The sequence below is a fragment of the Scophthalmus maximus genome, chromosome 9, assembly GCF_022379125.1.
Source record: "Scophthalmus maximus strain ysfricsl-2021 chromosome 9, ASM2237912v1, whole genome shotgun sequence".
NCBI classification, from domain to species: Eukaryota; Metazoa; Chordata; class Actinopteri; order Pleuronectiformes; family Scophthalmidae; genus Scophthalmus; species Scophthalmus maximus.
In genome coordinates this window covers 20,918,357-20,945,631 of record NC_061523.1, presented here as the reverse complement: position 1 = coordinate 20,945,631, position 27,275 = coordinate 20,918,357, and the positions used below count along the sequence as shown (strand labels likewise).

At 44.3% G+C, this 27,275-nt stretch overlaps 1 protein-coding gene across 12 annotated transcripts in view; it reads right to left on the bottom strand.

Moving 5' to 3' along the window:
* Positions 1-27,275, bottom strand: part of rapgef2b (Rap guanine nucleotide exchange factor 2b) — a 102,613-nt gene that overhangs the window by 67,429 nt on the left and 7,909 nt on the right. For all 12 annotated transcript variants that reach the window (XR_007031401.1, XR_007031403.1, XR_007031402.1 and 9 more), the window contains exons 2-3: positions 6,562-6,632; positions 3,738-3,794 (exon numbers count right to left, since the gene is read on the bottom strand). Coding sequence is in view for 2 of the 12 variants with exons in the window: in XM_047334218.1 (XP_047190174.1) it covers positions 3,738-3,794; positions 6,562-6,632 (128 nt within the window). In the remaining 10 variants the exon portion in view is untranslated. The remainder of the gene's footprint in view (positions 1-3,737; positions 3,795-6,561; positions 6,633-27,275) is intronic.

The following is a 27,275-nucleotide window of genomic DNA, read 5'->3' as shown; positions in this document are numbered from 1 at the left end:
GCAAAGGTCGACCAGATGATGCCAGCCCTCTTCACCGGCCACGGTGAAATGTGCCATGCTCAGCCTCCGTCTCACGAGGGCTTTAGCACCATAATCTCCGTGGGGTGAAAAATCCCGAGAGTTTCCGGCTCCCTCGCAGCCCAGGACGTTGTCATGACATGCTGGGTTGAAACTGTGTGTTTGCACTCTGGCAGTCTACTGCAGCCCTGAGCGGGAGAAGTGAGTACTTAGTAAAGTATTATCCTCCGATCATTACTCCGGGGACTGCCAACTGTCAGGGAGAGTGAGGGTCTGAGAGCGTGGCTCATTGACCAAGACATGAAAATGAATGTTGGTGTTGTTTTCTTTAATCCAGCGTAGTGGATGTTTGCAGAAAAGCATACTGTGTAACCCCGGACTTAGAAAATGTTCCTCTGGATGATGTCTGCCGCTTAATCGTGTACGCGTTTGATTTAAGGGACAGGACCAGAGGAGACACGACTGCCAAACGGTGAAATTCAGCTCAAATTTATGTGAAGCAATGGGAAGTTATATCTACAGCTGGGCAGTAAATCTGGCTGTCTTCCTCCGGGCCTCGTCCTTCCAGTTGAGAACGAATCTTCATGGCTTATTTGAGAGCCGTTAATTGGCAGTTATTTTGATAATTGATATTTTTTTTTTTTATCTCAGTTGTGATGCTTCTCTGTGTCTCTGTGTGGCGGTGAACTGGGTGCGTCCGGGTTTAGGATTGAAACTAATTTGGACACGTGGCCTTTTGAAAAGTAAAGTGGATTTTCTTTTCTTTCTTTTTTTTTACTACTGTCTTACATTTTATCGATCGAAATGATTAATTGCAGCTCAAATAAAACCATTCCTCGACATTAATCATAGTATTGTCACCAAAAATTGATTTTCTAAGTAAATCCGGAGACGCCCTTATGATTGTTGTGTACAACCAACGTATTGGTTTTAAAATATCACATATCTCCAGTTTTTTTTTCTGTGACAGCCAGTCCGGTTATTGTAGATAATATGTATAGTGTAATCACATAGTGAGATGGTCAGATAGTAAATTTCATTTATATCTTCCCACTACTGGTAATATCCTCTCCTTACTTCCAGGATGAAATGGATCCCGGCTCCACACGTCGGTCGGACGCTGCATTAGTTGGACAGAAATACTGCGATGTAAAATGTACATTTACACTCAAATGTAATAATGGATGGTCTCCACCTCTCTGCCATTCATGACTTATCAATGTTGATGATGCAAATGGCAACTCTAGGAGGTAGTTCTAATTCTTTGGTTGCAAGACACTCGAAAAACACAACGTGACTCTAATTTTTATTAGCTAAATATATCTTTCATTTGAATGAGGTGCCTGTTGACTTGAAGGAAATTAACTCACTTTACAGCCATCTTAGAGTCGTCTCATTGCAAAAGCCATACACGATTTTTACAACTTAATTGAGAAACGGTATCACGTTGAATTCCCCCATTGACTTTTAAAGCCCCCGTTCCCTTGCAGATTATTGCCGTTGTTACAGACAGACGGGCGGTCGGAGGCTTGTATTCTCACAGACTGATTAAGATCCCGCGGAGGACGAGGCAACTCAATCTGATCTGCTGCTGTTTAACACACAGCTCTTATCGGGCAGAGAGACCTGGCTGGCTTTTTTTATAGGTTAATACATGCACGCACACAAACACGTGCAAACAAAGTTGAAAAAAAGGAGGAAACAGTCGAGGCGTACACACTTGTGCAAATTAAATGAACAAATAAACCAAAACAAAAGTAAAGTTCCCTGTGCTTTTGCCCAGAGTTAAACTAAGGAACTTACTGGTAGTCGTCCTCTGCTCTTAAGACTACGTCCACACTAAGACGTTGAATCTGCTGTATACATGTAAGACCTAAGATTGTCCTCATTTTAATTAAGATTTTTGCGCTGCGTAGGAAATCTTATATACCTATACTTTTCGTCTACTACCCAAAACAAATAAGACCTCCGAACAGACGAGCCATCGGTGCAAGAAAACGTACTTTTCACCATTATTGTTTTTTTTTTTCCTCATAGTATCTTCTGTAACTAAGCAACCAACCACGGAGCAGACAATCTGCTTCCTGTTTACACCGGTGAACAAGCTCAGCGTGCGGAAATGGTGACTTGATATGCATTATGTGGTGCGTTATGATGGACAGGGATTATGTCTGATGGGAACCATCCTTTTATTTTTTTTAAATGAAAACGTGTTAGCATGAACATATCCCTGGAGGTTTCAAACTACTACGGGCCCAGCAGTGTTTCCGAAAGTCTCCGATTTTATGGGCTTGAAAACTCAGGCAGGCGTAAAAACGGAGCAAGAGTGATATATATTAATGGGGTTGAAACCTCTATTGTACACCCAAAACTAGGATTTAGTTACAGTCACTTTGTGTTTCTGTTTCTGTGGTTGCCACAAAGTGACCGGTCTAATGTAGTGATTTGACAGCAGCTCATAAATACTGTCAACCAGAAAAACATTGCTGCATGAAGACGTCTATCAACTTGCTTTTTAATGCGCACAAAGTTGTCTGACAGGATAAATATTACTACAGCGTGATGACAACACCACTTCGTTATACAGACATTAGACATGCATAATGACTATAGAGTGGGCTAGATCTTGCATGCATGCGTGTGTGTGTGTGTGTGTGTGTGCGTGGTGACTGGTGTGATGGGCCTGAGGGAATCTTGCTGAAACTGGAGTGAATGTAGCGACCGCTACTTAATCTACATTCCTATTGTTTAATCAGCTCCCACACCACCAAGTGGGCTTCTAATGAGGTGTTGACTCTCGCGCGCGCGCACACACACACACACACACACACACACACACACACACACACACACACACACACACACACACACACACACACACACACACACACACACACACACACACACACACACACACACACACACACACACACACACACACACACACACACACACACACACACACACACACACACACACACACACACACGGGAATCTGGATGCAGGGAAGGGACGAGTCGCCCTCTCGAGCTCCTCCAGACGCAGATAGAGTTAATTAACTGTCGCAATTCTCACCATGGGTGTTTGGAAGACGTCAACATGTGACACCAGTCAAACAGTGTGTGTGTGTGTGTGTGTGTGTGTGTGTGTGTGTGTGTGTGTGTGTGTGTGTGTGTGTGAGCATGTGTGTGTTTTCTGCTGAGCGCAGCTGTAGGAGCCTTTCAGGGATGGATCCAAACACACTCGGTGTTATCTGGAAACTGTCAATACAGCTTTCCGATCACGTTAACCCTCCACAACACACAGATCACAGAGGAGGAAGAGTAGAAGCATCAGCGCTACCGTCCCCCCCCGCTGACTGAAATGCCTATGGAGCCATGGGGGCTTCAGGCCTTCTTTCCTCCGGTGATGCTGTGGAGTGGTTAGAAATAGAGACACCTCCATCAGCGGCACTGACTCGGGCGCTTTGTGGACATCTGTTGTCATCGAAGTCGCCCAGGTCGTTCCGGCGTGTGGAGCCGGCACTGCTCGGCTCATCAATAACACAGAGGGAAACGCTCAGGCCAGAGTGTGTTTTCATCGTACTGAATTGAAATGTTGTTACGCTGGCTCCCCCCAGACGCTAGTAGAGATGCGAGCACTTCACCAAAACATCATCAATAACCATTTGCACGCAGAGGCGGCCCCGCCCACTCGACGGCGGACCTTGTGGTACTTACTAGTAGAGCACTTCGTTGGCCTCGTGTCTCTCGTAACGGACCGTCTCGCACATTATCCTGCAGGGACAGAGGAGGAGGAGTCAGAAAAACAACAGGAACAACAGAGTAACTTTATTTATATAAGAGGCCGGTTAACAAAACAGAAGAAAACTAATGAGCTTGCTTTGCTGAACACAGGAAATGTGAAAATCTCGATGAGTTTGGTTATTGTAGGACGAAATGTTGTCTGAGGATTTTCTACATTTCAGCCACCGTCAGTGAGTGACACATATTGAAGTTGTTGCTGATGATTAAAGATGAAAGTGCTGTGTAGACAGATACAAGATGAAGGCAGTGTTGTCCCAATGTCGGTTTACTGTCAAACTGGGAGTTGGTGACGAGAACAATGGTGACACCGTATTAACAGTAAGAGCATGACAGTCATGAGGGGAATATCAGATTTCTTCCCGTGATTTGTTACAAAGAAGTCTTTTCTTATTGATCGGTAATCGATGAGTAATTTGATGCTAACATTTCAGATATAATTTATGGGTTTTCCCCCATATGTTTCTTCCAATTATGCAGTAGGTAGGTCTGCTGAAAATATTCTGATACAACAAAGCTGCATGATCTACAGTATTTGGTACTTGTTTCATGGGAATACTGATATTATGACACGGTTAGATCACCATCTTTTTGATTGAATATTGAGATGCACAAGTGTTAAACGTCTACATTTAATTAGCGACACACCGATAGTTGCACTGGAACGCATCCAGACCCATTTAAGTCTCGTGAATTTTGGACACACATGGCGGCTTCACTGTAGCAGCTGATGGTTTAGTGTCACGTTTTTGGTTTTTTAATTATGTGTTGGGATTTCAATGATTAACCTTATAGTCACAAGACTACTTGTGCCTCCGCTCCCAAAACAAGTGTAAAGGGATTAGGCGAATTATTATGCGCACACTTGTGCTTCAGTTTCTCTTCATAAATCAGGCACAGGCTCACTTTGTGTCCCACTGCTCTGACATGCTGTGTATTTCTTATATTAAAAACAGAGTATTTACCCCTGAATTAGACCCCATGTCTTTTATAGGGATAAATAATGGTGGCTCTCTGATTTTGGAATCAAAACTCTTCTCCCCCTACATAAAGTGTGAAAAAGACCCCCTCCCTCATATCAGGCTTTCCCAAGACGCCTCCAGAGAAGACAAGAAAGTCTCCACATTACAGGCTGAGGCTACTATGATAAACAGTAGCTGATCAAAACAAAAACAAAAAAGGCTTCAAAAACAGCCGGGGGCGTCCGATGCGTTGTAGCCCCAATCGCACGAGGACCGAAAAACAATCCTCCGGCTCTAGAAAAAACAAGTCGCTGTGAACGAGAACCACAGCAGAAGAAAAAAACAACACTTTCCTCCCAGATGCGATGAAGAAAAGAAGTATCACATAATCCCATGGTTAGTGCGATGTCTGGCTGGGAGGAGTTTTTAGTTTTTAATATAAGATAGGAAAACCCCAAAAACCAACTCAGATAAAGTTGGCAGAAGTGGCGGGTTGGTCTGCGGGACCACGGCGACATTCCTCAGGATCCAAACGGGGGGGGGGGGGGGGGGGGGAGAGTGCGGTGGTGGTGTGGGGGGTTACTACAGGGTGGGAGGCCTCCGAGGGGTCAAACAGAGGAATGTTCCAGCTCGCGGGTCATGTACTGCTACATTGTTCCCTCGCCTTGTATAATCCACATGTATGCACACAAGGCATGCTGGGAACAGACTTCTGACATGCACTGTTTGGAAAAGCCCTTCGACAGACGAGGGAGACGCTGGGAAGCCGACGCGGTGACGGGGAAGCCAGAGGCAAAAATCACACTGGAGAGGCGGAGCAGCGCGGTCACGCCCGTTTAGGTTGTTTGTGCAGGTTTACGCCATAAAAAAACCCCCAAAACACTTCAAACGGCCCAATCTGAACACGATCAATTTGCCGTAAAATGCGAGGGGCTGATATCATGGTTGCAAACTAATAAATACCGATTTTCAAACTCAATTATGCTCCTAATTATTGAACAGAATGTCAGTCAATAGTAGAAGAAGCCCTTCACAATTTCTTTTTTTTAAATCCAAGGTGAGGTCTTCAAATTATGCTTGTTTGAGACAAGTCTGTTGCTTAACTTTAGAGCTGCAACAGTTAATCGATTGGTAATCGACTAGAAAATGAATCGGCAACTATTTTCATACTCGATTAATCGGCTCAAGTAGTTTATATGTGAATGTGTTCTGGTTTCTTTGCTCCTCTGTGAAAGTAAAGTAAATATCTTTGGTTTGTGGAAAAAACAAAAACATCATCTTAATATTTCAAAATTTTATGACATTTTATGGACCAAGCAACTAATCGATTAGTCGAGAAAATAATCGACAGATATATCGATTATGAAAATAATCGTTAGTTGCAGCCCTAGATTACGCCAATTATTTAGCTCATGATCGGCGCAAAAACACTGAAGGAGACGACTTCTGACATAATAACTTTTGATGAGTTATAAAATGGCAATTCTACGAATAAGCCGTTTGAAACATTCTGGGACTATTGTTGGATGTAATGGAACACTTAACCATTTTATCTTCTTTTTTTTTTTTAGAGAGGTAAGAGGGCGGAGTGGCTGCAGACAAATGTCACTAGTGTTTTGACTGGTGGCTCCATGTTAATTTCCCACCCTGACGATACCTGTTACGGAGCCGACACTGAGGAGCTGTCAACGTGTTTTAATTTGCATTTCAAATTCGTGCGGTTGTGGATAACAAGCTCTGAGTGAATGAAGTAAGCAGGGGTGTGTGAAGACACTCACCTCAGCTGGTGCTCCCGCAGGTTGGACAAGGCCTCCATCCCGTGGAGATACGAGTAGACGATCTCCAGGTCCTGGAGGGAGAGAGAGGCGAGAGGCGTTATCAGACACGAGAGCTTTCAGGTTAAGCAGTAAACATCCAGACCATCGCTGAGGCTTCGATTAGAGCTGAGATGATAATTAGATTACTTAAGTCAATTGATTGATTGATTTAAGATTGCAAATCTGTTGGCTTTATCCATTTAGTGTGAACTAAACATGTTTGGGTTTTGTGGTGAAAAGAATCAAGACAGAACAAAACGAGACATGGTGTCACCTTGGTAACCTTGATAAAATTGTAATGGGCATTTTTCTTCTGGACATTATATCAACAAGAAGAAGGACCAAAAATCAGCAGATTGTTCAATAAAAAAAGAAAATTGATAGCATTTGACAACCATACTTTCAATATGAAGGCATAAGACTGTCATTAATGCTGCTATTACCTTTGTCCATAAACCATTTAGACTATGAAATATGAGATAATAACGTAAAATGCAGTTTTCCCAGAGCCAAAATCAACTGATCACTTCAGCACTGCACCTACAAAAACACATTAGAACGCTTCTGGGGGCTGAACAAACTAGCGAGATATGATCGAATTTGGTCCATGGCAAAAAATGCAATATCCAATTTTCTATAAACAACACACCGCTATAAATGAAGCATTGCGGTTCTACAAATCATATTCTACAGATGTAAGGACATGTACTCGTTTGGTACAGACATCTTTTTTTATATTTTATCAGTGAAAATGAAACACAGAAATCCCCACAAAATCGTGATTCAAATCAAATGAGTGAGTCAAAAATAATCACATTAGGATTTCTTCTTTTTGTCCCTAACGACACTTTTAAATACTGCTCCTTTATTCTGCAGGGGACACAGACTGGCCTCACAGAAAAGGAAGAAAAAAACATTTTTAAAGAGGACGTTGACATTGATTTGTTGGACTGAACATTGGAATAGAAACCAATAAAGCACATTGCAGGGGGGGGGGGGGGAATAGAGCAACTATGCCGCACAAACTATAAACTCCCCCATTCACTTAGTTCATCAAGTGACTCAGTGAGCCACTCTCCGATTGTCTGGCCTGAATCCAAGTCAGAGGTGAAACAAAGTGGCCCTCTCCGAGAGCTGGCAGCCCGCACAGCTCCTCCACTGTCTGCCGGTACACACTGGGGCACTGACAGTGCGTGTGCGTGTGCGTGTGCGTGTGTGTGTGTGTGTGTGCGCGCGCTGCAGCGACTGGGACGTCTCTGTCGGGCGGCAACTGGAGGTAGACGTGGCGACAGAGGAGTTCAGGGGACAACAGGCACTCTGTGTTTTAAGACACACAATCGCACACATGAAACTACTACACAAACCCGGCGGCCACCCTGTCTTTGGGGTTACGTTTTTTTCCGAGAGCGACAATCATCAGCTTTACAGAAAAAGTTGGGTTTTTTTACGAAATGTTGACCACGGAAAGGGCTGAATTAAAACGTTGCTCGAGCCGGTTTTGGTTTCACTGAATATCTGTGTGAGTGGAGGTTACGGTGTCGGCGTTAAAGGGCCAAAGAAAGACGAAAAACACTCGGGAAACAACAACAGAAAATCAGATTTTCAATCCTAATGCGACTCATGACTTGACGCCAACAATTTAACAAAAAGGTACAACACAAAGAAAACACAATGTTCTGCCTGTATTCACAAGGTCAAGGTCAAATTCCAAAGGTTCCTGTACAACAAAATGAAAGTGTGTCATCATCGCCACCTGTTACAAACACCCGTGAGAAGCTCACAAAATATGTGACACACTGCTACGGACTATGATTTTATATCAAAACAATGTTATGAAACTGCATAGCAGAGTTGTTCCCTTGAAGTCAGACCAACTCCCTTGCATTGTTTTTTGTCTGATTTGGGTTTGGCCTCGTGAAGTCGACACAGAAAGGAAACTGTGTTTGTCCTGGGGGGGGGGGGGGGGGGGGGTTACATCACACAGCCAGACCCTCGCTATAACCAAACCCTCATGTCCAGTGTCTTTGGGTCAGTGAGACACTGTGGACACGAGCAGCCATTTAACAAAAGGGCAATGCTCTGACGTCTACTGCCACCCACTGGAGGACCGCGGAACTGCCGCCTTGCCTCCGAGTTTCTGCTGCACTGCGAATTAATAATGTCCACTCGAGTTTATGGAGGATTAAAAAATTGTGACAGAAATTATTGGCCAGTTCATGTAATGGTGAAGGGCGAGCATTTGGTCAGACAGGTTTAAAGAGTAAGATATGTAAAGTACATAAGGTTTAACTGTGATTTAACTGCTTCTGTTTCATTTCTATCACTGTATACACTGTATATGTTTATATTGTATATATATAATTTCTATTTTTTATGTTCCCTTGTGTTGATATTGCATGTTTACTTACTTAAGTTTTTAATGATGTTTCTATTTTGACTATCTTCCTTGCTACTGTAACATGGTGAATTAATAATGGATAATCTTATCTATCACATTTACACTTGCTCTGTCTCATTTAGGAAAATATTTTATGATACATTACAATACATTTACATTACATTCATTTAGCTGACGCCAGGCGCCATAAGGCAACTTACAATAATACACTCCCCCATATTATTAATAATAATTTCAAACAGGGTAAGAGCTTTAATTAATATCAGTGAAAGTCTAATTCAAATGTTATATTTTAAACTGAAACTTCAACTTCAATAGTAGCTAGATTTATAAATGAAAAAAATATATATTTTTTGCTAATTTTATTGAGTGGCAAGGTGGAAAAGTAACGATGGATGCTGTTCTGTACTGACCTCTGACCTCTGAAGAGCAAAGTTTCCCTTCAAAACCCCCAAACATTACACATCCACCATGAAAATCTAAAAACCTATGCTTATATGTTATACGGCTTTGATTCTACCTTCTCTCACAAATGGAAATGCTATAAGTTCAGACTATGAGGTGATGAAAATGCCCTCGGGGTGAAAAAACACTAACCATGTGTGTAACTGCAACCTCTGAACTTATGTAACCGTGATCACAAGAGGTCACTGACCGGGACTTCTGCGGTATTTCATCACCACGCAGATTGTGCCGTACAGTGCTGACAAAAGGCAACCGAACCACTTCATTAACAAAAAAGGCTGCCATCTAATACCAGAAATTGATATTCTCACAAACTACGAAATTAAACAAGAGACATAGGTGTCACTGTTAAATACTTTTCAGTGACCCTGAGACATAAATTGTGACTGAGTCGGTTGTAAAGAGGAAGAACTCACTTTGACCTCAGCAGCACTGAGTAAATAGCCCGGACACAAAGGACCCACTAGGTGGCAGTGCTGCCAGTTTCTTTTCTCCTCCCCCCCCCCAAACCCCACAGTTACATCACTGTGAATAAAACAGCGCCACTCAGAAGCAGCCTCACAGGGAGAAATATGCAAAACCATCAATTGTGGCTTCAGTCTCAAATATTTCAGATTGAGTGTATGGAAAGAATGTAAAGGACCCCATCTTTTCCACTCTCTGGGCCCTTCACCCCCCCCCGGTCTAATTTTCATTCTTTCTTTTTTTCTTTTCATACTGGTCTCCCTTTTTGACGGAGCCAAACACAATCACCACAAAGTGCACAGGGAGCGGACGCACATACAAGTTTTGGATTCATCATTGATGATGTATCATTCAAATTTTAAAAAGATCTTGCATTGACTAATTCTAACAGATGCCGCCGCCCCCCCCCCCCCCCCCCCCCCTCTCTCTCTTAGCACCGAGATCAAAACCAGAGGGCGTTTGATCTCCGCTCTCAACGCCGCTTAGGTGTTTCATGTTCCGTCTCATCTTCGTGTTTATTCCCGTCTTTGGCTGAAAACGGGGACAAACTCTCCCGGTACAGAAACAGGAAGGAAAGGGAGAGAGATCCGAGCTGCACAGCTGAAAACTGGGGCATGGTGATGAAGGGGCTGCATCTAACATTCTGCTCATTATGTGTGCTGGACAAAGACAAGGCTTTTTTTGTTGTTGTTTAAAAGAAAAAACTGCTGGCTTTGGGACTTTTGGGATTGGGGGGGTGTGGGGGGGATGTAATAACTAACTCCCAGTTCTACAGCAGCAACACCATCCGAATCCCGGCCCCTTCCTTTTCCAAACGAATCCTTCCAGGGAACACAGGTGGTCCCGCGCAAAAGAGGAAAAACATTCCAAGATGCTGGTCGTGATAAGAACTCGGGGACAAACTCAGAGCTTTGCCGCGCAAAAAACCCCCCAAAAAACTCGCGAGTAGTTACAAATCTAACTTCTTTTTACTGTGAAACTTCCCCTCGGATTTCCTTGGTGCGACACACACACACACAACATGTCATCACTTTACACCTTTCTTTGTGCCACAGATGGTAGCAGAGCAATGCAGCCAAACGAGTGGAGTCATTTCCTTTCCTGAACACGAACTTAAACAATAGCAGGCCTTGTCTTCCCTGTCCGGGGCCTGCATATAAACACTCACGCACACCGACCACGACATCCTCCATTTTTTCCAACCATTATGTTCGGGCCGCAGAGGGAGAGGGGTGCAGCGTCGGGCCTGCTGCCAGGCTGCAGAGTGGCAGAGGGGCGAGTGGGCAAGGGGGAGTTCAAGGAAGTTGTTTGTTTTGTCCCCCCCCCCCCCACCCACATTGTGTTCGTTAAGACATAGGGGCCGACACAAAGGCTGCAGGTTTGCATGAACAGATGCGAACATGGTATTTACTTTGAATAACTACTCAAAAGTGACGGAGTCAATCTACTCATTCTGTCTGAAAAACTGTTTCAAACCTTAAATTCTCCACTTTCAGTCAATGGTGACAAATCTAATTTCGGAAGCTGAAACCCTAAATGTGCGTTTGGCTCTGAATGATTCAAATGATTAGTCGATTGTCTAATATTTTCCGATTCATTTGTCTGTCGAATAATCGACTAATCAATGCTTTGTCTGACGTGACACTGATTTTGATATTGATATACATTGTTTAATTTGCTGTTTGATATTGCAAATAATTGCTTTCGTTATTACGTTTCTTGGAATAATCAATGAATTGCTTTATTGAGGAAATGTCAGAGCAGTGGAAAAGAAACCGGTCACGGTTTCCCTGAGCTGAAGCCGACATGCTCAACTGTCCACAACTCAAAGAATATGAAGTGTACTATAAAATAAATATGGTAAAAAAAAAGGGTGTTTTATAATCTGGGGACAAACTAGAGTGAAGCGTTTTTGCCTGATGATAAATGACTCAAGACGATTAATCGTTCCATTTCCTGTATTCCAACATTGCTGTAGTCTATAATGTAACTTATGTGTTTGTATTAATTCACTTAACAGCCCCGGGGGTGGTCCTTTTGCACCTTTGCTTTTCTTATCTCCCGACACAACAGGGTCTTTGCTTGCCTGCCAGATAGGAAGCTTTTTCTCTGCTCGGCCCTTTTCACCGTGGCACAAATGGACAATCCATTAATTCATTTAGCTCTGGCTGAGCGCAGATAGCGGACCTCCGCGTGCACTTTATCAGCCAGCGTCAGACGCACATCAAAGACAGAAAGAAAGGGGCTGCAACCCTCCGTAGAACAATGGGACACTGCGGTAGACGTAAACAAAGGAGTCTCAGGTCGGAGGACGGTGAAGGATATCGCCGCTCATCCGGATGTGCGCACGGCAAATTTGCAACAGGGAAATATTGATGTCAATGTCTCTTGTCCCAAAATAGGCACAGAGATCATGTTAAAAATGTCAAACGCCGTGGATAGAAAATGAGCCTCGGTGTCAAAGAGCTGAGTGAGCGACTGACGTAGCGAGCTGCAGGCGGCGATGTGATGTCTTGTATCTCGTGGGAACGCCTGTTCCGAGTGTTATAAAGACATAAAGCCAGGCGCGTGAATGCCGTTTCCAGGCGCGGGCTTCCCCTCACGGAGTCTCCCAGCACAGTGAATCAACAGCCGCGTCCCGTTCGTCGACAATATCAACATCTCAGGCGACCGTCTGCGTATTGTGCATACAGGCCGCCCCTCTTATCTCACTGCACTGCTGTCGAGGAAATCCAACTGCTCTCATGCCATTCACGTTTTTATCCGGCTGAGCTGCAAGACACCTGTGAACTAATATCAACCCTTTTTTCCCCTATTCTTTGCCTTCCCATATCATCTGGCGTTCTATGATTGTTTTTAGCGGGGGGGTTTATTGTATGTTTTGTGGTCAAACAGCAGGAATCCTCCCGTGCTTTTTGTGACTTTCATATTGCATTTGGTGGTGATAATTCAGACCTTTCAGACTTGTCACCATCATTTACATCATTCTAACTTTAAGGCTTGTGTTCTTGTTTCTATGGTGCAATGTTTGACCCATTTGAGTCTGTTCTGGTTTTTTGTTCTGACCGGTTCTCTTATGTGTATTTCATCAGATGGCATAACGATGTCGGGACACTGGGTGCAACGGGCCTCCCCGCTAATCCAAACACAGCAGAGCTGTTGTAGGGCTGCAGCTAATGGTAACTCTTTTAGCCTATGAAATGTCAAAAAAAGGGAAAAATATTAACCACGAGTGCCAAGAGCCCAAGGGGAAATCTGCAAATGTCCGACGAAGATTCCGAGACGCAAAGATTTAAGCATCGACAAATAGTCGGGTATTTTTGTCGATGTGATCTCGAATTCATGGTTATATAAAAGGAAACGAATTCATGGCTGCAATAAACTCTTACTTTCCGTATCAGATCTTTTGTTTTTAAGTCAGTGTCCAGAAGCAGTGATTAAAAATGCTCGTTGTGAACCATTTTTGTCCCTGTACCAGTTTGTCTGCCAACTCTAGCTGAGGAGACGAATGTTCTTATCAAGCCAAGTGAGAGAGAGAGAGAGAGAGAGAGAGAGAGAGAGAGAGAGAGAGAGAGAGAGAGAGAGAGAGAGAGAGAGAGAGAGAGAGAGAGACCACGGTGGCAGCCTACTGTGAGGCATATGTACTTCTGTCAGCGCTGCCGGGGCGACTCGCAAAGAACTCGACCAAATGAGTTTTTCGCGGCGTAGCTGGCAAATTGTGAAATCTGGCAAATTGCAAACACTCCTTCTGTCAGAGGAGCGAGCCTGCGCAAAATTCTAAATCTGTTCAAATCTGACAAACTCCGAGAACATGGCACACTCGCTGTCATCAGCTACTTTCTGGAACCCCTCCGAGTTATCGCCATACTTTCTCTCGGGTTTCTAACGAAATAACGAACAGGACGGTGGAACAAGCGCTGACAAAGAAAACTTGACTTGTGATTGAAAATAATAATTCTGACTGCAGTATTGTGCTGTTGCAGTTTTTTCTCGTTTGCACAAGAGGCTGCGTCTTTCCACCACTTGGCTCATTACACCGACTGCAGGTCTAAGATGCTTACGACCTTGATCCCTGGCAAGTCAAAGAAGGAACGGCTGCGTCCTAATCGCGGCACTTTGTGCCCGGGGGGGGGGGGGGTTTGTTGTTCTGGCTGCGAAAAAAGCACAAATTAATCCCGTGCGACTCGGATGCGGGGACGACCTAGTTTCACAACAATTGCTCGCTTGTCACTGCGGGGCGAGGCCGTCACTCCGTACCTTCACCCTGTGAACTTGAAAAAAATCAAACAACGAGGATGTTGTACGCAAACGAGTCAATGGAAATGCGAGAGAAAGATTCTGCTAAAAGAAATGGAATGATGACATGAGATAGTGGTTTGGAGATACACCATCCCATGATTTCTTTGTAAAAAAAAAAAAAAAAAAGTAGTTTTCTATCATTCAGAAAAATGTTTACATTCATCCATTCAACATTTTTGTGCAGCCTACACACACACCACGTCACACAAGTATTCCTCTGAAGTCTTGACCTCTTTCACAGGTTTGCCTTTCTGTGCCGACGACCCCTCATTCAGAGAGATGAGCTGGTATTCCTGGATACTGTTACCGTGACAGCGTTAGGGGGCCGTCTTGTGTTTCAGGCCAGGGAGAGGCTCGCATTCCTCGGATGACACTGGCTAGATAATGTCTCTGTGTCTCCACACACACACACAGAGAGAGAGAGAGAGAGAGAGAGAGAGAGAGAGAGAGAGAGAGAGAGAGAGAGAGAGAGAGAGAGAGAGAGAGAGAGAGAGAGAGAGAGAGAGAGAGAGAGAGAGAGAGAGAGAGAGAGAGAGAGAGAGAGAGAGAGAGAGAGAGAGAGAGAGAGAGAGAGAGAGAGAGAGAGAGAGAGAGAGAGAGAGAGAGAGAGAGAGAGAGAGAGAGAGAGAGAGAGAGAGAGAGAGAGAGAGAGAGAGAGAGAGAGAGAGACACACACGTCCTAAAGAGGCCATCTCAGTCGTGCCTCTCACCCCCTACTTCTCACGAACCTATGGAAGGTGCTGTATAGCATACCAAGGGGAGGAGGCATCTGGGTCGACTGTCAGGACTGAGGTTCAGCTGGGATGCTTACCAATCTTAAAATATACCGGGGCTGAAAATAACTACTGGTTTATCAGTTAATCTGTCAAAATGATCAGAACATATCTAAAAGATACTAACACAAATTTAGAGTTTCTTTACTGTAATATTGCTATAACTGCTATGATCTAACATATGGATTTTTGGGGGCCGATTCCGATATTAGGGAGTACAAGATTTCTGATACCGATACATATATATATATATATATATATATATATATATATATATATATATATATATATATGTTTGTATGTATGTGTGATTCTAAGATATCAAACCTTTATGACAAAGAAATGTAATTGAGGCTCTATCATAAAAAACTAATAAAAATGACAAATACAACCAAATAAATAGAACCTGAATTAAGAAAAAAAAACAACTTAATTTGACCTAAAAAGTAAAACATAGATGCACATTTAAAGGTTCAATTCACAAGTTGCTTTTTGCCTTTTGTCATTTAATACTTGCAGCAATTTGTTTACATATTATCTGTTAAAAAGTAAATTGAAATTCGTATCTCCTCAGATGTGAGGATTTGATGTTTTTCTTAGTCGTATTATATCACAGGGCATTTTAAATAGACCACCCTGCTGAAATATCAATAATGCAAAGAATCATTAGCTGCGGCCCTAATTTACACGACAGCGCAATGACGTCTCACTGTGCGGCTCGTTAGTTAAACTGCGAAATGTCATTTCCATTGAAAAACACTGCACAAAGTCTGCAAAAATCCCTTCTGTTGCATTCTTCAGATCCTCCACGCAGGACTTGAACGCGCCGTCGCATGACACGAAATGTCAGTGTCATCGATGTCTGGCAGTCTAATAAAAAAAACATATGTCTGCGTCGGAGACTGAAGGACTATTTATAAAAGCGAGCGCAACGAGGTAAGACAGAGCCGCCTCTGTGTGCGCGGAGACAAAAACACACACAGCCTGTAGCAGGCGTAACGAGGTAAACAGACCGCTGGGAGTCAAGACGGCCGACGCTGGAGGTGGGAAGGTCAAGTTGCATACGATGCAGTATCTGTTAATGGCAATATATTGCGTTAGATTTGTCGGTTCAGCACAAATGCCTCGGCGTGTCTGTGTCAGTGTGCCAAGTGGGACTGAGGAGGACTGCCGCCCCCCCCCATCTGAAATCGCCTGAAACAGCAGCGACGGCAGTTTATTCCAAAAAAATGTGCAGGTTCATCACACACCTCGGGGGCCGAGCGGTGTGATGCTCCTCCAGTGTGCTGCTGCTGCTGCTGCTGCTGCTGCTGCCGCCGCCGCCGCCGCGTGCGTGGTGCCATCTCCGCGTTAATGTGTATGAGTGTGAGCGATGTGTGCGTATTCCCTTGCCTTTTTGTTTGTACATTCCCCGTGTTAACAGGGTGGCCCCGGCAGCTGTCCTTGAATCTCTATGGACAGAGAGTGTGAGATCTGCCGGGTATTTTTATCCATTAGCCCGTGCGAGAGAGCAGGTGGAGGCTTTGTGGGCGACGGCAAGGTCACGCGGTGACGAGCGGCCGCCGTGGCTGTTTTGGCCAAACGTCGAGGTCGAGAGTCTTGTTTTGTTGGGGGTTTTTTCAAAGACAACAGCGTGTGACGATAACAAAAGGGCATGAATCGTGGAGGAGTTCATAATTGAAACACCGCATTCATTCCTTCCTTGGGAAAAAGACGGAGTTTAAAGAATAAACAGTTCAAGCGTCATCAAGCGGCTTCTTGCAATTTAACATCGCGTATTGTTAAAGAAAAGATAAAATGACGCCCTTTAAAATTCTATAAATGACCTTTAGGCCGGCAGGACTCCGTGAAAGCCCTGTGCCACCTGAACGATGTTGGCACATACTACACAAAGCTAATTAGCAGTCGTCTTAGTGTTAAGCGCGCGGCGTTAAGGCAGCGGGTTAAGCTCGCGGAGCACATGGCCCGCTCCGTCTTCCTCTCAAGCTTCGGACGCTGAATCAAGCGGCGTGTGGACAAACAAAACACGCCTCTCTCCTGCCGCCGCACCTGCTCAGACACGATTAGTGGGACGGACGCAAGAAGAACTCGTCTTTGTCTACAAGGGGAACGCGCCACTTTCCGCTTTCGCTTTATTGACACCGGCTCGGGGGGGGGGGGTTGAATTGAAGCCGCGAGCGGCGGTTGGCGTGGCTGAAGTGGCCGCTGGAGCAAAATTTGAAAAGGTACTTGTTCAGAATCAGAATCAGCTTTATTGGCCAGGTTTGTGTAAACAAACAAGGAATTTGACTCCGGTTAATCTTTACTCTCAACGTACAAAACACACATAACATATAAGGAATAAAAACAGAAAGGACAGTAAGAAAAATAAAAAAAATACTGGTAAGTATACAGTATAACAATGCAATGGAATTTACAAATTCACAAAAAAAATATACAATAACAATTGAAGAGAGGGAAGGAATGGTGCAATGGTGCAATATCAGTATAGTCTGAGATTTAAGATTTAAATATAAATATAAGTATAGTGCAAGGCAGTTCAGTGCAATGGCAAGATATTAATAGCAATATTGCAATGGTAAGATTGAAATGTACATGAGGTAGATGAGCAGAACAGTGTTGATTGACTTCGTTCAGTGTGAGGGTGGGGGCTACTTCTGAGCGTTCAACAGAGCGACTGCATGTTGTTGGGAAGCTGCTGTTTATTTCCCACCGTTGGCCAGAGGCAGCCGGTGGACATTGGTGACTGGCTGGAACAGGAATCAGGGAGGCATGTGAAGGAGCTTAACAGCACCTACTTGAGCTGCCTGGCCTGTGTGTAAAAAAAACCTCAAGAAGCAAAATGCCGTCTCTTGAGGCATGCAAATCAGGTGCACGCTGGACTGCACAGGAAGGAGCGGGTAAAGACAGTGGTAATAGATTGATAACAATATGTTTGTGCAGCGACGAAGAACGTGTGCATGTTTCATAGAGAGCTACACGAATCGGTCTCGGCGGCAAGCATGTCAAAAAACGCCTGCTGAGGGTTCGCCGACCTCCCCGACCCGTCGGCTTTGATCGGCGCTGTGACCATCTGACCCAGATGTTGGGCTCTCTGTTGAAGTGTGCGTGTGTGTGTGTGCGAATGTCCCGGCGCTTTTGAATGCAGCCGAAGGCTAAAGATTGTGCTATGCTGAGCGTCGGCTTGAGTGTCACTGCAGCTCGCAAAGAATGTGTCGAGAGCAGGTCGAGGAGTAACTCAATGCTGCAGCTCACTATCTGACGGCTGCATTACAGCAAAACTACGGCACGAGATTAAAACGTAAAAAGCAACTTTTTTTTTTTTTTTAGCAAAACAGCAATTAAACCGGCATCAGCAACGTGGAAAGGCAAGCCTTGCCAACACAGCTGTTTGATCCTCGACAACAACCGCCGAGTTGTAATTAACCAACCATCCAACTGAGACTCATGTGTAGCATTAATGGAAATAATTGGAATTACAAACATCTTTGTTAGTTACTGTTAGTGTAAAGACGTTGAAATAACAAGCTCCATTACTCCCTGAATGAGAATTATAAAAAACTCAAAAAAACTGTAGTGTAAAACCTGCGTTGGAGATGTTGCTCTCTGTTACAAGATAAGAAAGGAAATAATTTATGAGGTAAGTCGCTTCTGGTCAGCATTAAAAACCGGAGCTGCTTTGTTCACAGTACGAGCTTATTAATTTACCAACCGATATCGGTATGATTTATACAGAACAACTGCACAAAGTAAGACAGGGTAGTTTCTCTCGTCGAGCACTAGCTGATTATTAATTCAGCATCTGCAGTAAACTGTGAGGACACGATGCTGCACCGTTGTCCTTGAGGGGGTAAGAACGAGATCAGCTCTGTCCTACGAGGAAGAATTCGCTTCCCCTGCATCGGGGTGTGTTTTCTGTTTTACTATTTACCCACACAGACATTAGTGAAGCGAGCAACGCCGATACAGGATCTCACAGCCCGCTCCAATTAGCACCGGATGATATTTTCGGACTCGGTCGCACCTCCATGACACCAGGGTACAGTCGCACGGGGCAGGAAGCTCTCGACGGCGCGCACCCAACCACCCACCCACCCACCCACCCACGCACGCACGCGCACACACACACACACACACACACACACACAGTGTTAGATGAGGAAAAACATGGTCAGGAATTAGAAACTAACGCTTGTGCAAAACTTTGTTTTTTGCCCCTACTAGGTTTGCACAACTTCACGGGAACTATTGTTTTCTAAAAACAGTACGTGGTTGAAATGTACGATCCACCTTGAGGAAATCCTGTTGAGTTTCTTTTCTTTCGCGTTTCTTTAGAAAAAACAGGACGTGGTCACGTTCAAGCCTTTTTTTCTCTCCAGCTCGGGTGCTTTATGCAACCAAATATGTTGTCAGGACTTGATCACATTTTTTAATCATTTTCTCTCCAGATTTTTACACCGCAACCAGGACAAATCTTCGTCACTGGTGCTTTACTCAACACCAGCAGACAACGACGACGTCGTCTCTCACTCTGCAGCCTCTTGACACAGTCTCTGTGACCGTAGCGTTGCACCATGACCGCTGCTCTCACCACACGGCGTCATTCAGAGGCAACCGCTGAACCAAAGTGTAAACACAACCTCAGCCAGCACGCACGCACGCACGCACGCACGCACGCACGCACGCACGCACGCACGCACGCACGCACGCACGCACGCACGCACGCACACACACACACACACACACACACACACACACACACACACACACACACACACACACACACACACACACACACACACACACACACACACACACACACACACACACACACACACACACACACACACACACACACACACACACACACACACACACACACACACACACACACACACACACACACACACACACACACACACACACACACACACACACACACACACACACACACAGCGGGTCTACACAACAAATAATATTCATAAAATCCCTGTGTGGGAATCTCAGTATAGGATGCGAGACAAAAACAAGGGCGTAAACGCTGTACAACAAATTTCACCATCCCAAAATCGTGACACGTTTTCCGCACACACAAAAAAGCCCAAAATCCAACAGGTTGTCAAACAACATGTAAACAATTGTTGTTTTTTCCTACTCGTTGCATTACGGTAAAAATAAATATGCAGCCCCGAACCACCACAAGGCTCAATGTGGACTCTGGCCGACACTGGACACAAAGGGACCCCTCAGCTCCGTCACTGAACCTCATCAGAGCAGGTCTGCACCCCGGGAGCAGAGCCAACTGTCCGGCCGAATGAAACCCCGCTCCGTCTCGCTCAAACAAAGGCCTCAAAGGGGAGCCGCGCAATCATCACAAAGTTACACAACATCATATAAAGATCAATTCATGGGAGCTCAAAGGGAAAAAAAGCAAGGAGTGGTTGGGAGTGTGTGGGGAGGGGGGGGATAAAATTGGGGATGGGGATGTGCTTTAATCTTTTCCGGGGCGAACGGCTTCCTCGGTGGCCTGAATGATCCAAAAACGCTGCCCCCCCCCCCTTTCTTCTGTCCAATTAACTTGACACAAATAGAAGCCAAAGGCTGGATGAGAGTTACTAATGAATTCCCTCAGAGCTCAACAATTGGAGAAAAATAACATAATTCCCAGCTGCCTGGGTTCAATACTTTGCAGTGACTGCATCCATTTGGTCTATTTTCGAAAATGCAGAGGCCATTAATCCCAAACCTCCCCCTCCCTCTCCCTCCTGCTGCATTTGAAATAGTCATAGAATTCAATAATCAATCTTTTTAAATCTCTGCCGCTTCCTCCTATATGGCCGTCTGCACAAAGTAATTCCAGCATTACAATGCTTCTCTGGGCTGCTGGTTGCTAGGGAACAACCCGGAGAAACTCCTCGACGAGGAGGACGGCTTTCACAAGAGCCAGATTTTTTCTTCCTTTTTTTGTGGGGGGGGGGGGGGGGTCAGCGAGGCCACAAACACACCCTGGTCAACAGAGGGTCATTAGAGTATGTTATTTCTACAAACTTTCACATGAAATCTGGCAATGCTTTCTTGACTGGAATTTATCATTTGAGTATGTTTGTATACATTTTTTTACATTATGTGTTGTGTTGTGTTGCCCACTATCAATATTTACTATTAAAACACTAGTTACTGAAAGTACTTTATAAAGTACAGCCACATGTGCACATGCCATAAGTACCTGCAAGTGCAACACGTCACCGAAAAAGAAAAACTCAAGCCAGAGAGTCAGCGGCACAAAACCAATCGACCAAAAGTCCACAATGGGCCACATGAACCCTGTGCGTGCGTGCGTGCCTGACACTAAATGCTAATAACTCAAGATAAATGTGACTTACTGTTTTCAATTTTGGCAATCAGATGCACTACATTCCTAAATAAAAAATTCCGAACGCAAAACCTCGGCAGTGCCAGTGGTCTGATGTCTGGAGGGTTTCCAGAAGGGGGTCTCTCTCTTCTGGTGCTGCAGGACTGGGAATGGCATGTTCCCCGTGGGCTGGAAGTGAGCCAGCACTGTTGCCCTTTTTTGTTGGTAGCTATAGACAACATTGTCATCTATTTCCCTTTCATGGTTTGTCATCACAATGGATGATGGGGGATGGGGGGGAGGGGGGTCTCGCGCCTGCCTGTGTTAGGTGCGACTCCTCACCGTTTTTGGGGGGGGGGTTTGTGTTTCATCTCAAACGGCTGCGATTGTCGCACTGTTAATCGCCAATGCAACCGAGACAATGACGGCGTTGATGTATCTGGTCGGCGGCCAAAGAGCAGAGCGGTGCTGTGACAGCCACTTAAGCATGTAAAGACCAACTATGTCTCCTGTGTGGGAATCATGCTAGACAAGAGTCGCGCCCTGAAGCCCCCGATCAGGATTCAAGAGCTGCACTGCTCTCTCCACCTTCTCGCTTCTTATTCTCCGCAGCCACACTGGTGCGGCCCCAGCTCGCGCCATAGTCTTGAATGCAAGTTTCCTGTTTACAGCGTTATGATCCCACCCAAGGCCTTTCACTTCGCTCCGACTAAAATAGGCCTCGGCTCTATACGGACGGGGGATTTCAGGCTGTATCCTGAGGATGTTTTACAAAAGAAACAGGGTGAAGCATTGTGGTCTTTTAGGGACCTCGTGTCACAAGTTTATGTTTTCCCTTTCCTTCACTTAAACTATAGTTGAAAAATCACAGAATGGAACAGTTCACATTTTGTTTCAATTAATTTTCTTAAGATCTTATGTTGTTGCGATCGCAATTTTTAGATGAAAATAAACCATTCAAAACCTATTTCATTTCCTTTAAGATGCATTCAAAAGCAACGTTTTAATGTTATATTTCTAGTTATTTGCATTTCGCCTTTTTAATTATCTTTGAGCATTGTTAAAAGCTCTATAAAAATAAAATGAATCAATACTAGCATCAACACAAAGGTGAAAACAGGGCTGTATTACTTTGCCCATGAAACGCTGAAATTCTGGTAATCAATGTATGTTTGAAATAAAACTGTTGAAAATGACCTTACAATGTAAATGCTCTAATATAAAGGGAAATTGTGAACTCAGTAAATGTTTTGTGGCTACGTATTCGTCCTTTTCTCTCGCGACAATTATCTCCCGCTGTTTGACTATAACTTCTTTGGCACTGGGCTATAAATACGAGCCTTTTGTTTAAGTCCACTCGGCGTGTCCACAACTGCAGTTGGTGCAGTTTAGCTTAAAAGCAGCTTTTCCCGGTGCGGGCGACAGTATAATTGGTGTGATCTTAAGTGTTTGCGACAAGCAGAAGCTGGCTGTAACAGGGAGTCATTGTGTTGTGGGCCCTTGCTGCACCTCACTTGCTGGTGGACTCGTATAAGGGAGGGGCGTGTTTTCAATGGACACAGCATTTTTCCCTCCAATTATAATCAAATATAGTCTTTATTTAGCGCAACGATAACACGGCCGCAGGCAGTCGGACCTTCAGCGCGATTGACGAACCGCGCTTGAACGCCGCTCCCAATGGGAAGCATGTGCAAACCAAACACAACAGTGTGCAACAATGCAGCATTAAATAAACTCTCGATATGCAATAACTCATCTATTTTTCCATGCGACATGTTTTAAACCAATTAGTCACGGTGCTTGGTAAGAGGTTCATAACCTTGCAGGACCATAAGCATTCTTTCATTCTGACTCCTGCTTTGTTAGCGTGATTGATCGGTGCCCGTTGTGTTGTGTTGTACAGTTAAGCCTCTTTGCTCAACATTATTTTGCAACGTGCAGCCTTTTTTCCTGTGCATGTTTGCTTACGAACAGAACAGAGGAACTAACCGACTTACACAATGAGCAAGCGCTGCTCTAAGGAGATTGTAGCATTAGCCTCTCAAGAGAAACCGCTAATTTGGCGTTACGTAAGAGGGACGTCTTGATGCTCGGCCTTTGCTGCATGACACATAATCTGTACGCGAGGATGATTAATGAAAAGGGGTTTGGTCTCAGCAGGAGCGGTTTAAGTGCAAAGAAAATATAGGCCCATATGGGGGGAAACGTCTGGCAGTGGATGGCTGCTTGAGGTCAACCAAGGCAAAGTGTCAATTAGCCCCGGTCAAGGGCTGAGGTGCAGATGAGCTAATGCCGTTTCATAAATAATGCTCAGACGTAACTGACACTGCACCATTTTGGAGGAGAATTATTGCCGTAATAAATGCAAGAAAGGCATACCACAACGTCACCAGACAGAAATCAATGTCGATTAGGCTGCAAGGGGAATGTTGCATCACAGCAGAAAATGTGTTTCCACAAACCTGATCCAGAGAAAAAATCTTAAATCTGGGCACACATAAACTCACTGGTCCTGATAATCTCTCGACTGGCACCCAAGCGATCTGGACCAGGAGCCATTTTTTTTATGTGGTTTAAGTTCAAGAAAGCTAAGATAAATACCCCCTTACTCGGAAAAGCAGGAAGGAGGGAGAAACTGTCAAACATTCCAGGGAGAATCAGATTACGTGGAGACCTTGGTAATGAACGGACATTTTCCCTGATGGGCAAACGGAGGGAACCGAGGGGCCGAGGAGCTGGAAACGTGACCGACCGCAGGTTAGACAAACCCCCCGGGGACCAATTACAAAGATAAGGTTTCAACAAGACAGATATCTTACAGCAATCCGCCCCACTGCACACAGGAAGTGGAACAACAGTATTCCTAATCGCTGATTTATAAACGGGGAAAACAATGTTGCACGGAGGCTTTTTCCAATCATTCTCTCTTTGGTTTCTTTTAAGACCCTCCGCTACCCCTTCATATCCTGCGCGGGCAGCACTCAAGGACGGCCTCTGCAGCAGTTTTCGCTCCTGACGACAACGTCTATTAGCAAAGACAGCTGTTTCAGCTCATACTGGCATTGTAACAAATCACGTCTTTTAGCTCGCATGGCAGCTAATCACCTGCCTCACCGACAGCACAGCTGTTAATAAAGCACAGTTAGTATTAGGCGCGACAGGCCACGTTACAATCAACGGCACGTGCAGCAAATGTGTAATGACTGGACATTTGAGCTCGACGCCGTCTGGAGGGTTTTTAACATACAAAGTAAAAGTATAGCCATTCGGTCGAAGGCGTGTTGGGTGACAAAAAAAAGTTCTTCATCTGCGCTCTCCCAATCTGCTTTCCTCACATGCTTTCACTTTACACTCTTCCTGCTCTCATCAAAACTGAGCGTATACATTTAATCTACAAGGGGGAAGGACGTCCTTTTCATACAGACACAATTGGCTGGAAGAAGATTGACTTAATTGCTTCAATGTCATTTGACTCAATGGCTACATGATCCATACTCCTACATTTTTTGTTGTAAAACTGAAACGATCTCCGTCCAGACACCTGAAAACTAATATTGCGGTACCATTCACACTGAGCATGTGTGTGTACCGGTGTAACAGGAAGCAGATTGCATACCCAGCAGTTGGTTGCATAGTTACAGAAAATAATACGGACAAGAAACAACAATGGTGAAGAGTAAAAATTTCTTCTCTTGGAGTGACAACGAGGTGGAACTAGTTTCATTTCCAATCGTGTCTGTTTTTGCCAGTCCATACTACAACGAAGTCCCCCTAGTTTTTCAAGTTGCAAAACTTCTTCTTTTTAGCTGCTCGGAAACTCTGGAGTAGTTAGGATGGCATGCGTAAATGTAGCAACAGTGATGAATTTTATAAAATTGTAGCAATGTGGATGTAGCCTAAGAGTGGCAATTGCCCAATGGATGATAGATGCAGTGTACATTCTGTTCTGTCATCTTTTTCCTATTTTTCATCATTAAGGTCTGGGTGCCCTAGTAACTCAACCTTTTAGATGAGGTAGCATAAAAGCTTCTTCCTTACCGCAATGGCCCGTGTTCAGATAAAGCCTGCAACCTTTTCCGCATGTCATCCCCAATCTCTCCCCTAACTTCCCCAACTCTCTCTCTCTTTCCACTTTTGCTGTTAGACTAAATATTGTTTTGCAGTGTTTTTTCCCCCTTTTTATTATGAGGTTGCAACACGCCTGGCCTGCCCATCACTACATCTTGATAAAGAGTCCTGTGTCCTTCTACTCAGCTCAGATTTATTTACCAAACATTGCTTTAACATAATCACCCTCATACAGAATTATTGCCTGACATTCTTCGGGCATGTAATTTTTGGGGGGCTTCTCTTGAGCAAAAATAATGTTCTTTAGATAAACATAAGATAACAATATCTTCAATAATGATGAAATGTAAGCAGATACTAGGACAATTGACACTATTAGGTCTGACAGGGAATATGAAAGTGAATCAATCTCCTAAAAGGGATTATAGCCAGGAAAAAGGTCAGGACGGATTTATGTGCTAAGAAAAAAAAAGATTTCTGGAAAAGACCAATGCGGGGAAGCTACCTCTGCCAAGCTGATAAATATTTGAGACCTTTAACTTAAGCAGGTGAGAGATCCACTGGAGGCAGAAGGGTTAATGAAGCTGGCTCTGGTACAAGTGTACAAGTACAGACGGTGGAGTCAAAGTGCTAACGAAGCTGGCCGTGGTTCCATTGCAGGATGCCAAGAGACTTGGTTTTCCAAGGTTGAAAAATAACACTTGGGATTGTAAACACTAGGTCTGCGCAATAAACTTAGTAAGTAATCAGAAATCAGTATGTCAGAGAAAATCATTAAATATCAGCCAACGCAAAATGGGGAATGGTAAAGCATTAATTTCAGTATTCTTTACTCTGAATTGTCAAGGATTGGGAAAATAAATTACCCTGGAAAAGCTGTAAGTACACGTAAGCCCACCTCATTCATTAATGTCCAAATTAAAATGTCCAAGGACAACAGCAATTTAAATTTGCAGCCCTGCCCCCCGCCAAAAAATCTAAAAACGCTGCCCAGGCCTCGACCCTGTTCGTGCGACAGCAACCGCGTTTAAGTGCCATTGTCGCAAACACACTGTAAACAAGCATAAGCTGCATGGTGAACCCGTATTCTGGGATTTAGAGAGATCTCTAATCAGGCAAATTAATCAGCTCTTCATCTGAGCCATGTCATGTCTGAGCAGTTCACCAGAAGGGAGGATTATACGGCAGATTATACACCCGAGCGAGTGAGGCTGAAAAGGAAACTCACTCAAAACTGGTAGTCGTTTACATCTATGACATTACAACCATACGACATAAAACAAATATATTTAGCTTCGGTCAAGTAGCATTCAGTGTCAGCGCAATAAACAGTTTATGTCATTTGATTGAGACATTTTGTGTCAACAAGGGATTTAGACATCGGCTACTGGAGTTTAAAAGAAGCAGCTATCACTCTTCTCTGTAACGTAGGTGTCACTTTTTCCGAACGCTGGAATTTCCAAGCTCTCGAGTTTTGGGGATGAAGCTTTTAATGACAGCCCCCGCGAGTAGCGAAACTCAATAGCGGTCGTGTAAATATTGCACGTCAGGAATGGTTTATTCTCTAAGCTCTGCGAGCAGCCAAGTGGGTCTCGGGCTAAGTTATGTAAAGACTGTGGTCGCTCTAGTGGCATGATGTCTGTTGCCTTCTGCTGCGAAGGCCAATGGAATTTCTGGAGCCTCGACTCCAGAGCTGTTTTTCTATTCGCTTTAAAAATATCTCCAGGAATGTGAACATGGGGAACTGAAACAAGCCTTTTGACATCAGAAATCGGTGTAATTCGGTTGCGGCAAATGTACAGTGTGACCCCCCGAAGGCAACAATCCCGACTTATCTGACGAGATAAAAAATGAG